General features: G+C 47.2%; 1 protein-coding gene and 1 long non-coding RNA gene across 6 annotated transcripts; both read right to left on the reverse strand.

The window, feature by feature from the left end:
- Nucleotides 1-304: 304 nt before the first annotated feature.
- LOC124664334 (putative glutamine amidotransferase GAT1_2.1) lies at nucleotides 305-1,416 on the reverse strand. The gene is made up of 2 exons (XM_047201877.1): nucleotides 1,352-1,416; nucleotides 305-1,298 (listed from the first exon to the last, which is right to left on the reverse strand). Exons 1-2 carry the CDS (start codon nucleotides 1,414-1,416, stop codon nucleotides 305-307), a joined length of 1,059 nt encoding a protein of 352 aa, XP_047057833.1.
- A 1,672-nt stretch (nucleotides 1,417-3,088) lies between these two features.
- Nucleotides 3,089-7,585, reverse strand: LOC124664303. Of its 5 annotated transcripts, none has more exons than XR_006990443.1 (8): nucleotides 7,494-7,585; nucleotides 6,801-6,955; nucleotides 5,938-6,123; nucleotides 5,354-5,589; nucleotides 5,084-5,185; nucleotides 4,871-4,988; nucleotides 3,427-4,352; nucleotides 3,089-3,197 (listed from the first exon to the last, which is right to left on the reverse strand). It is a non-coding gene; the product is annotated as an uncharacterized LOC124664303 (long non-coding RNA). The 5 variants fall into 5 exon arrangements; XR_006990440.1 differs by having other exon boundaries at nucleotides 5,084-5,190; XR_006990441.1 differs by having other exon boundaries at nucleotides 5,084-5,254.
- Nucleotides 7,586-12,011: the final 4,426 nt, after the last annotated feature.

Genomic DNA, 12,011 nt, shown 5'->3' on the forward strand with positions numbered 1-12,011 from the left:
TTCGCACCGTTATTCATACACTTCAGTTGTAATAGGATTGTAACTGAGGTTTTTTAGTTGCAATTAAGGTTGTAACAGAGATGCGATAATATCATTTTACCGAGAACTAAGTTAATTCTTGGTAAAGTGAAAACAAATCACACCCATGCATTATAGGGAGAGATGTAAAAAAGTGAAACAAACACTTCTCGTCGAGCTACACATCCACATCACAAACTAATTTAGTACTCCTCCAATTCATATTAATTAACTTAATATGGAGTAGTACTAACTTCGCACTTGTAAGTCGTTGGGTTTTCAGTCATCACTCGTGCAGAGTCGGAGACGCTGGGTGGAGCTTGGCGTCAAGCAGGTCGGCGCAGATGGCTCCCATGGCGCGGTAGAATGCAGCGAGGCTGGACAGCTGCGCGGCCGACATCTTGGCCATGAGCGCTCTGGCCGCCGCCTCCCGGTCCTCGCTCACCTTCAGCGTGCTGTTGAGGTACCCGGACGCGTTCCGCACCGTCGCGCCCATCTGCTTCAGGCGCTTCTCCTGCTGCGAGCTCAGCGCCGCCGTCTCCAGGAACTCAGCGCCAGCGTCTAGGTCCTGCCGCTCCGCCTCAGCCGCCGGCTTCTGCGTGTCGCCGCCGCCGAAGTACATGTTCTTGGCCAGCGAGAAGCTCCGGACGAGCACCTTGCGATGCTTCTCCATGCCGTGGCTCAGCTTCGGCATTGTCGCCGCCCACCGGCCCCGCACGGGCACGGCGGCAGCTGCGGCGAGCTTGGCCTCGTAGGCGACTACGGCGCGGACGAAATCCCGGTAGGCTTTGGCGCAGCCGGGGTAGTCGAACTCGTCGGAGCCGGTCTTACGCATGCGCTCCGGGTGGAACTGTAGCCCCACGAGGAACTTGCCCTGGCCGGGGCTGTACGCGTCCGGGTCGTAGAACCCCTCCACCAGCCCGTCCGGCGCGAACGCCATCGGAACGAACCGCTCGGCCAGCCGACGCACGCCCTGGTGGTGGTAGCTGTTCACCATGATCTCGTCGCCCTCTTCGCCGCCGAGCGACTCCGCGAACCACTCGCGCAGCGGCGTGCCGGGGAGGACGCGCACCGGGTGCCGGTGCCCGTCGTAGTTGTCGTAGTCCATGTGACACACGGCGGTTTCGGAGGCACGGGAAGCGAGCTCCTGGTCGACGTCCTGGTAGAGGGAGCCGCCGCAGGCGACGTTGAGCACCTGCGAGCCGCGGCAGATGCCGAGGAACGGGATGTCGCGCTCGATGCAGCGGCGCGCGAGGAGGAGCTCGATGGGCGCCCTGCGTGCGGCGCATCGATGGGCTGCCTCTGCTCGACGTGCACGTGAAAGTGGAGGATTTGGTCCATCGCGATGGATGGATGCGTCCGTCTCGCAATTTCAATTCCGTCCCTGCTTGCCTCCATTAATTAATTAATTAACGATGATTGGCAACCACTAAAATGAACCATCAAAATGAACTTGCGTAGTACGTACCGCGCGCCGGATTTTTCCCGACGCGACCTGCCAGCTGGCTTCCACCTGACTGCACCCCCTCCGACTGCTACAGTACTTCCCAATCAACTGCCATGTTTAATCACGCAAGTTAATCCAAAACGTCTCCTACCGTGAAATCTGAAAATCCTACGTACGGTGATCAATTCCTTGGTTCGCCTCTTTTCTGTCCCCGGCCGCCCGTGAAAAATCAAACTTTGTCTACTTCAAACTAAGTGATTATCCTCAATTTGCAGATAAAATCCTAAGAGATCGAGAAATACAAAACGATCCCTAGGATTTGCTATAGCCACCGTAGCCAGCGGCCACCGCTCCACTCCAGCGCCACCGAGACGGATACTGCAAAATACGCCGAACCTCCACCAACAAATCTTTGTGACTCGATGAACATGCCTGCTGACATGTCGTTGTGGCACGTCAACCGGGGATGTCCCTGTGCTATCTTGGACCAAGATCTGCCGCCTCGCATCGACCAAGTCGGGGAAGAACGACAAAGTTGAGACAATTGGTCGCTGATGTTCAATCGGTGGCTAGTGCAAGGAAGGAGGATGGTTTTCGCTGATGGATAGCCACTCCTCGCCATCGACGTCGAGGAGGTCTTGGACCTTGAAGGAGCACAACCATCGAGGCTAGTAGTTCACGTCCGTGGTCTCCTTGCAGTCATTGTGTGTGTGTGTGTGTGTGTGTGTGTGTGTGTGTGACCATCAACTTCCCGCCCGATGCCACCGCAATGTACTTCCAATCCACATCATTCGTCAACCTCGGGGTGACGACCACTCCAGCGAACGTGCTCGCTTCATCGTCGTGTTCCCCACGTCACCAAAGCAGGCGATGGGGTACAATCGACTGTTGTACTACTCGCCACCTTTGCGTGAGAGTTCCGCTCGCCCCGCCACGGATGGCGAAGGCTGTAACGCTGAAGACCGAGAACGTGTTCGATGCATGGATTGGGAAAAAATGTAAATGGTCGGCTGATCCAAACTAACTACTAGATCGATACAAGTTATAGCTTGTAAACATGCCCGTTTCCCACCTGGCACATTTTGTTTGTCAAGGACTAAAAAATGCTGGAATTTTCGACGTGGCCTATATATGCTAATTATTTTTGCCAACTGCCAAGTGCACTTGCTCGATGACTTTGCAATTTACACAATTCTCAAGCTCAAATGATTAAATTAGCAATTAAAAAAATACTACTACTTTACTTTTGGTTCTGCTTGTACAGCCGCTGATGATTATTTTAGATCAGCGGAATTTTCCCAAAAGAATAGAACTTAGCAATCCAAAAATTTGGCACGACCAACCCTATTTTCCGGACTTTCACAGTTCGTATCATCAGAAGATTAAAAAGATAACCTCTCAAAACGCATTTTTTCACATAGCTTCTCGACCAGAGCATTACAATACACCAATATTACATCAACTGAAGCATTTTTTTTCACATAGAAAGACGCACCAGCTGCTGCTGTCGAGACAGCCAGACCAAACCACACGGCATGGCCACGTCGACAAAAGGATACCAAGCTTTCTCAGCATGTCAACTATATTACAACCATTCAAAACATTATTTCAAATACACGAACAAGCAGCAGCACAACATCCCCGACATGGACGCCAGACTGAACCAGCCAAAGATGAGCCACGGCACATAGCCTGGACATGTCTCCTCGCTGGCGACTCACCATCCCCTGCACTAGAAACGACCATGCAGAGTTTCAGCTTTAATTGCAGCACTCGGACATCCATTCTTCCTATCACTAATTATTCATATTCTTGCTAGCATTCATCGATTAGCTCCAGTAATACTTCATACCAGTACAACTAGTGAAAATATTCATCACCGTTGATATACATGCAAAGTTCTGAACATGAAAACAACTGCACTCGCTGAAAATGAAAAGATGAGGGATAAGAGGTCTCACGAGCAGATGATCTGCATGGTGTGTTTGATGATGAGAGGTCTCACCGGATGACAAACAAGTAGCCGCACAACAGCCCGGAGATGGACGCCCGACTAAATCAGACAAAGATTAGACAAAGCACATGGCTTGGGCATGTCGTCCTCGCCGACGACTCGCCATCCCCTGCAGCAGAAACGACCATGCAGAGTTTCTGCATTGCAGCGCTTAGACACCAATTCAACCACATATATACAACTGTTTTTGTAAACATCAAGGGATTGTTTTTCTCCTACCAACAATAAAAGCTCATGGATTCCGGACAGCCTAACATTACCAACAACCAATCTACTAACCATCATATTTCAAACAAGCTTCATGCGGATACAACATATTGCAAAACACACGGGCTCTATTTTTTCAAAACCAAAACAAAGCTACAATCCTAAAATCAAACATTAAGGAATCCTATCCATCACATAAACAATCAACTAAAACACTACTTATCAGTGCCACGACCAACTCCTACAAACCAAAGCAGGTCACCACGTTTAGGATTGCAGAGTTATCAAGACGCTCAAATTGTCAATTCCTAAACTAGTTCAGGCCCTAAATTCTTAACAGAGCCCATAGAGAAACATGTCGACAAGGACGTCATGATCATTAACCCCTATTGTATAGCAAGCATGGCTGTAATCCATTCAAGGGCAACCAAAGATAGACCAGCAATGATGTAGACACAAAACTCGAGACTCCATGCCATCAATGAGCATGTTACTGTAAACATCACGGTATTGTTTTCCTACACGGCTACACACGATAAAACATAAAGATTCCGTACGGCCTAAAATTACCAACAACAAGCCACTACAGCTCCGCGTCCCAGCAGCTACCTAGCACCACCGGACTAAACACAAGGCTCGCCCACCGGCACGTCCTCCGTCCACCACCTGCATTTATTTGATAAAGCCAAACATTCAGGTCAGGAAAGAGAGACAGACCAACCACATCAACACTAGTTAGTTTGCATCGCCTTCTTACCACAAGAGGTGATGCAAATCTCTTCCTTCATTTGTATGTTTGGAGCTAAGATTAAAGCCTACTCATGGCCTGACTCTGAATTTATTTTTCATTACTTATAACAAGGAATTTTGACTAGAGCTAGCAACAATTTCCATGTCACAAACAAATCACTTTGGGTGTAGATATCAATCTTTCGAGGTAATAAGAAGCAGCAGCACAGCATTTCCAACAAACAAAAACAGAAATAATCCACCAGGCATTCCGCCAAGGAAGGCACTAGAAGAAGATGTGCCTCGAGATGAGAGACTTGGCAGTTCATCTTATTCTTAGCCTTCTTGTAAGAAGCATGTTCAAATGCACAAAGAATGTATTCAGGTCTAACCATGAACATAATTACGCCTCGAAAGCTTCCTACCGGGAGTATCAGTTTCAATACGAAAAACACCTGTGTTCCTCAGCACGACGATGAAGCCAGTGACGCTCAGCTTTCTTTTCTTCCCTCTGTTTCCACAGCCGCCATACCTCCAGTGGTGCTCCACCATCTTGTGTGCATGAGGCACCACCTGCAAGATAACCAAAATCAGAATCACATAAAGAACTGACATACATAGTAAAGCGATAATCCACCTTAAGCACAACACTGATCTCATCATCATACTCAATGTTTGACGCGGCATGCAGATCACCAGCAGCTTCATCCCACGTGCGGAGCAAAGCAGTAGCCAATCCACGGGTTTTCTACCCTTTGGCAGAGCCAGGCCTGATCTTTAGATACAAGGACTGGTTAGGGAGCAACTATATAGGCTAATAAAAACCTTCTTAAGAACACCTGAAACTTAGATACAAGGACTGGTTACTGGTTAGGGAGCAACTATATAGGCTAATGAAAACCTTCTTAAGAACACCTGAAACTTAAGGGGATAGCTACCTGAGATGGGAAGTAAGGATCACATTACCAGTGTTCCCAATCCAAAGTGAGCAAAAATCTTCACCCTTTACTGTTTGCTCAAAGCAGACACCAATACCCTTGTATGGCTTAGAGAGCCATCCAAACTTGATATCTCATCCAGCCAGACAAAATTATAGTTTATCATATGGAAAAGTTGCACTGCATGCTTGTGAGGACCGAGTGATGCAAATCCTCCAAGTCATCATCCTGGTGCTCTACATTTTAAAGAAAATGCAATTATATTTGTAGGCAGTAGCAACATAAATTCTGCAAGTAACACTTAAACTCCTTTAACAAAAGTGTTCACAAAAACCCCTGAATCAAACACTTTTTTTTGTGTGTTTCCATCAAAGTATCAATCTAGGCTTGCCAATTACCATCAATAGTTGTTCATATCAATAGTTGTTCATATTCTTGCTAGCATTCATCGATTAGCTCCGTTAATAGTTCATATCAGTACAACTGGTGAAAATATTCATCAGCTTTGATATACACGCAAAGTTGTGAACATGAAAAGAACTCCACTCGCTGAAAATGAAAGGATGAGGGATCTGAGGTCTCACAGGCAGATGATCTGCATGGTGTGTTTGATGATGCCAGTATGGTTGTAACCAAAGAAGAACACTGTTGTCACCACAACAGCAACCACTTGAGGCGGACACTGTTGTATGCAGCACCGTCATAACGCCAGAACATACACAGTTGCTGAGTTCGGATTCAGCCTTGGCCAACAGCTTCTTCAAGTTTCCCTGAGGAAAAAAGAAAAGACACGATTGGAGTAAATTCCACACAACAATTTCAACCATGTTGAGTAAAAGGGAAAGTTTATCGAAGCGAGACATGTCAAACAGAATATATCATTAGTAAAAATAAGCAGCCCCATTAATCTGTTCTGTCCAAGCACTTAGTAATAATCACCTTGAAGAAATAATTTGCTGCAATGCATAGACAAGAGGGCGATGTTCAGAAAACAATATTGACTGTATGTATCACTAGCATTTTTTGTAGCAAGGTTGGCTCCTCGAGTTAATGAACCTCAAAGCTTGTTCTGATCTTATATGTGGATTAACTAGTCCTACTGAACGCAGTGACAAGATATTATTGACTAGTCCTTCGAGTTAATTAAACAGGCAAGATTAATATTCCAGTTCGACAAAGTACTCACATTTAGCTATAGTGTACTGCTACAATTTGAATCAAAGCGCACAGGAACCATTAAATTCAGAAATCAGACCAATTGAATTAATTGATCTGTCCTTGTTTCGCTTCTTCCAGTTAATTAACCTCAATCTTGAACTGATCTAATCTAGAGTAAACTAGTAGCTACAAGAAACAAGTGTTCCTGGATAACGTACCGCCAACGAACAAACATGCTTGCACATGTATCGCAGTTTCACGTTCAGGAAAAGGACACTGCCATGCTTACCTGTATCTCGCAGCCACCGGAGTACTTGAACTTGAGCACCTAATGGGTCAGTATGTAGAACCCGGGCCTCATCTTCCCATCATCCAGCACAATGGTAGGGAGCAACCCTACCTCCACCACGCCACATAGCAGTGTCAATTATTGCGGGCTCAGATCTGAAAGAAAATGCACCGCAATTTCACTGTCAACCTCAAATTCAAGTTCAGAGTGACAATAAATATGATGGCAAGAAAATGTGTTATTAAGAGGTGAATGGAACAGAAACATGTATAGTGCTTGCACAGCATGATAACAAGGTTTTTGCAGCAAGAAGATACTAGCATTTTTGCAGCAAGATTGGCTCCTCGAGTAAATTAACCGCAAGAGCTTGTGCTAGTATAATGTATGGAGAAAGTAGTCCTCCTGGGTAACGCACTGACAGCCAAACCATCTAAATGTATTTTCTTTGAACTGAACCAACAGGTATCAATGTAGGTAATTTACGTATCACATACATGGACAACCAAAGGATCCCTAATTCTGATATAAAAAATATCTACCCACTGATATTGAGTTTCTAGCACACACGGACTGCAATTCACAAATCAGAACCCAGATCCAATCAAATTGAGATCAGCAAAATTATTTACTGGTTCGTTCTAGAGACAGAGGGAGGGAGGGAGGGAGGGAGACATAAGAGGAGAGGCGCCTCACCGGCCACACGGGGGCGAGATCGTGGGAGGAGACCGCCGGGACGCAGCACGTCCGAGTACCGCCACGGCGGAACGGCCTTGTGGAGGACGCCGGGCACCCCGTGGCGCGAGCTGCGCGTGGAGGACGACGGCTGCCAAAGCCCTCCATGGCCTGCGTCGTCGCCGGCGCGTCCTGGTGGCCGGCTCGCCGGCGTGCAGCGGCAGCCGCCCTCGGCCACGCAAGTGACGCAGGCTTGCGAGATCGACGGATCCGCGCGCGACATATACTTCCTCCGGATTGGAAGAAAATGTAAAATTTACTCTCTCCGTAATCTATGCTATTATAAAGTATCCCAAATTACTCTCTATGTATGATGAACGATGTCTGACATACTTCCTCCGGATTGGAATCCCGTGAATCGGGAAGAAAAATAATTTTCGCCAGAAAATTTGGTGAAAAATCAGTATAGAATTAAAATGTTCCTAAAATGTAGGAGAATTTACTAAGTGAGCAGTAAAAACAATCGGGAAATTAATTTCGGGGCGGAATTATAGGGGATCCACGCGGGGGATTAATTTCGCGGGAAGTACTGTATAGCATGTTTGTAGGAAAGTAATCAAGGGAAATTAATTAAGGGCGACGGAATGCCCTCTATAAACCTGAACATAAGAAAATGCTTTGGAACACCCACTCAATTCCTTGTCTCCCTTTTTCTCTCACGTGATAAACGGAAGGGTTAGCAACAGCTTGCATAAGAACAACTCGACAAGGCAAACACTTGGCGGTTTTAGAAAGACATAGTCATAGTATACACTACTCACACGACAAGAAACGACATCTTTGTCAGGTATCTAAAATACATAGCGAAAGGTTAAAAACACCCGTCGAAGACAACATCGCAAGACCTGGTCAGCGAAGAACCTTCGTCTGGTGCTTTTTTTGCCGGGTACACGACAAAGAGCCTTTGCCGGGTGTCTAACGCAGACACACGGCGAAGAAAAGCTCATCTCCATTTTTCATTCTGTCTAACGACACGCTTTCTTCGTCGTGTCTCTTTTTCTTAGTACAGGGTAAAGAGTAGAAACCGGCCACGTCATCTCCCTCTCTTTGCCAAGTACCTCGAAGAGTGACACACGGCAAAGACCTAGAAAAGCCACGGCCTCACTATTACTTCATCAGGTGTTTTTTGGTTGGGTACACGGCAAATACTTGTTTAAGGATTTCAAATAGTGGAAACGGTCGGGTGTTTTCTAGTGAGGACACACGGGGAAGAGATATTTTAGTATTATAAAAGACAATGCTGGTGGGACAGCCGGAGTAGCAACCGCATTGATATGCCATGTCTCCATAGCCCGTCGTTGACCATGCTCGTCGAAGAAGGGGCGCCGCTACTCGAGGTCGCATTCGGCTGCGGAGTTTGATGACATCATGGGAGGGCTCCAGGGCTCGACGTCGCGGGCTGCAAGTAAGGCAGACAGAGCTCTCTGTGACTCCGTCGCGGGCTGCATGGGCAATGGGGTGGGGCCTTCCGTCCCGGGATACAGGGGACAACAGCGACGGTGGGGCGGAGCAGTACCTCGCGGGATGCAGGGGATGACGACCTTGGGGCGAAGCTATTGGAGGAGCTCCCCCACGGCTGGAGCCAGCGAAGACCGGCATGATGTGGCAGAGATAGGCGCGAGACGGCGGAGGCGAAGACTGGTGCAAGACGGCAGGGACCAACAGGTTGACCGCTGCGCTCGACGCGGGGAAACGGGACGTCATGAGCGTCCTATTTTGAGCACAACTAATTAAAAAATCAGAAAAATATGAGACCTTCACGAGACGTCATTTTATATGACCCAGCTGTATGGAAAAAATCAATCTTGGAATACATCAGTTTTTCCGGAAAAACATTCACGAAATGAGCTATCACCTAGAGAGTTATATGGCTTTTAGGTCAAATGGGCTAGGTTATAGCCAACGACCATGCATAGTTTTCTGTAACGAGTCCATATCGCGCACATGCGTGTGCCCTAGGACGGGAATCATAGTTGTGTGTAGGATTTTGACAACATGGCCAAGGAAAACCCATTCACCATTCATGCCAAGTGCCAGAACGGGTTTTTTGTGAAGCAGGTACAAGGGCGCGAACTAGGGTTGAGGGAAACCCATGCACAACAATACAAGAACGCCTACGCAACGCATTCCACACACCCGCCACACACGCTAGCTCTTTAGGAAGCCGTAGGATCCCCCACTGATGCTGCTAGAAACGAGACGGATTTGAACTACACACGCACTTTTCCATGCCCCTAATATTCTGGAAAAATCATTTTTAGCTCTAGAACATGTGACTTTATGTGCCCATCCTTTTCGGTTTCGCGCGCCTCCGAACAGGTGCACCGCCGCGCTCGTTGAGGTGAAGCGGGATGTCTCATGCATCCCATTTTGAGCACTACTAAATGGGAAAAATCAGAAAGATGTGAGACCTTTGTGAGGCGTCATTCTATGTGACCCAACATCGAGGAAAAAATCAAACGTGGAATCATGAAGTAATTCGGGAAAAACATTCACTAAATGAGCTATCACCTATAGAATTCTATGGCTTTTAGGTAAAATATACTAGGTTATGGCCAACATGCATGCATAGTTTGTGGGAACGAGGGCATATTGCGCACATCCATGTGCGCTAGGACGGGAATCAACGATGTGCACAGAGTTTTGACATTGTGGCCACTGGAAATCCATTTTCCATTTTTCGAGTGTCGAAATGGTTTTTTTTTTTGTGAAGCGGGTATAGGGGGCGCGAACAAGGGTTGAGGGAAACCCATGCACAATGATAGAAGAACTCATACGTAATTTTTTTCACAGACCCGTCCCGCGTGCTAGCTCTCCAGGAAGCCGTAGGATCACCCGTCGACTCCCGCCGATGCCGCTGGAAACATGCCAGATTTGAACTACGGGCCCACTTTTTCCCGCCCCTGATTTTCTGAAAAATCATTGTTAGCTCCAGAACGGGTAATTTTATGTGCCCATCTTTTCGGTTTCCTGTGCCTCCCAACAGGTGCACCGCTGAGCTCGATGCAACGAAACGAGACGTCTGGTGCGCCCCATTTTGAGCACAACTATGAAAAAAGAAATCAGAAAAATGAGAGACCTTCGCAAGGCGTCATTTTATGTGACCCAGCTGCGAGGAAAAAATTAAACTTGGAATTGGGAGGTTATTACGGAGAAACATTCGCGAAATGAGCTATCACCAAAATAGTTCTATAGCTTTTAGGACAAGCATGCTAGGTTGTAGCCAACAAGCATCCATAGTTTACCGGAATGAGGCCATATCGCGCACATACGTGTGCCCTAGGACGGATATCAATGGTGTGTGCGGGGTTTTGTCATCGTGGCCATGCAAAACCCATTTTCCATTTTCCGAGTGCCAAAAATGTTTTTTTCGTAAGCACGTATAGGGGCGTGAACTAGGGTTGAGAGAAACCCGTGCACAACAATAGAAGAATGCCTACGCAATACTTTCAGCACACCCGCCTCGCACGCTAGCTCTCTATGAAGTTGTAGGATCCCCTGCCGTCTCCAGCCGATGCCGTTGGAAATGGGTCGGATATGAACTACAAGCCCACTTTTCCCAGACCTAATTTTATGGAAAAAAAATTAGCTCCGAAACGTGTCATTTTATGTGCCCATCTTTTTCGGTCTCGCGCGCCTGCCAACAGGTGCACTGCCGCGCTCAACGAGACAAAACGAGATCGTTCGATGCGTCCCATTTTGAGAACAACTAATTCACAAAATCATAAAAAAAATTGAGACCTTCGCGATGCATTTTATGTAACCCAGCTGCGAGGAAATAAATCAAACTTGGAATCTGGGAAGTTATTACGGAAAAACATTCACGAAATGAGCTATGACCTACAAAGTTATATGGCTTTTAGGTCAATTGGGCTAGGTTATGGCCAACGGGCATGCATAGTTATCCGGAACGAGGCCATATCGCACACATTCATGTGCCCTAGGACGGGAATCAATGTTGTGTGCGAGGTTTTGACATCGTGGCCATGGAAAACCCATTTTTCATTTTTCGAGTACCGAAACGGTTTTTTGTGAAGCAGGTACAAGGGCGTGAACTAGGGATGAGGGAAAGCCATTCACAATGATAGAAGAACGCATACGCAACGCGTTCACACACCCGCCCCACTCACAAGCTATCCGGTAAGCCGTAATATCCCCCACCGTCTCCCGCCGACGCTGCTGGAAACGGGCTATATCACACACCAGTTTTCCATTTTCCAAGTGCCGAAACAGTTTTTTTTTGTGATGCATGTACATGGGCGCGTACTAGGGTTGATGGAAACTCATGCACAACGATAGAAAAATGCCTACGCAACGCATTCCACACACCAGCCCAGCGCGCTAGCTCCCCTTCCATATCCCGCATATGCCGCTGGAAATGGGTCGGATTTGAACTACGCGCCCACTATTCCCCGGCCCTCTTTTTCTAGAAAAATTATTTTTAGCTCCGAAACATGTAATTTATGTGCCCGTATTATT

This window comes from Lolium rigidum, chromosome 6 (genome assembly GCF_022539505.1).
Source record: "Lolium rigidum isolate FL_2022 chromosome 6, APGP_CSIRO_Lrig_0.1, whole genome shotgun sequence".
NCBI classification, from domain to species: Eukaryota; Viridiplantae; Streptophyta; class Magnoliopsida; order Poales; family Poaceae; genus Lolium; species Lolium rigidum.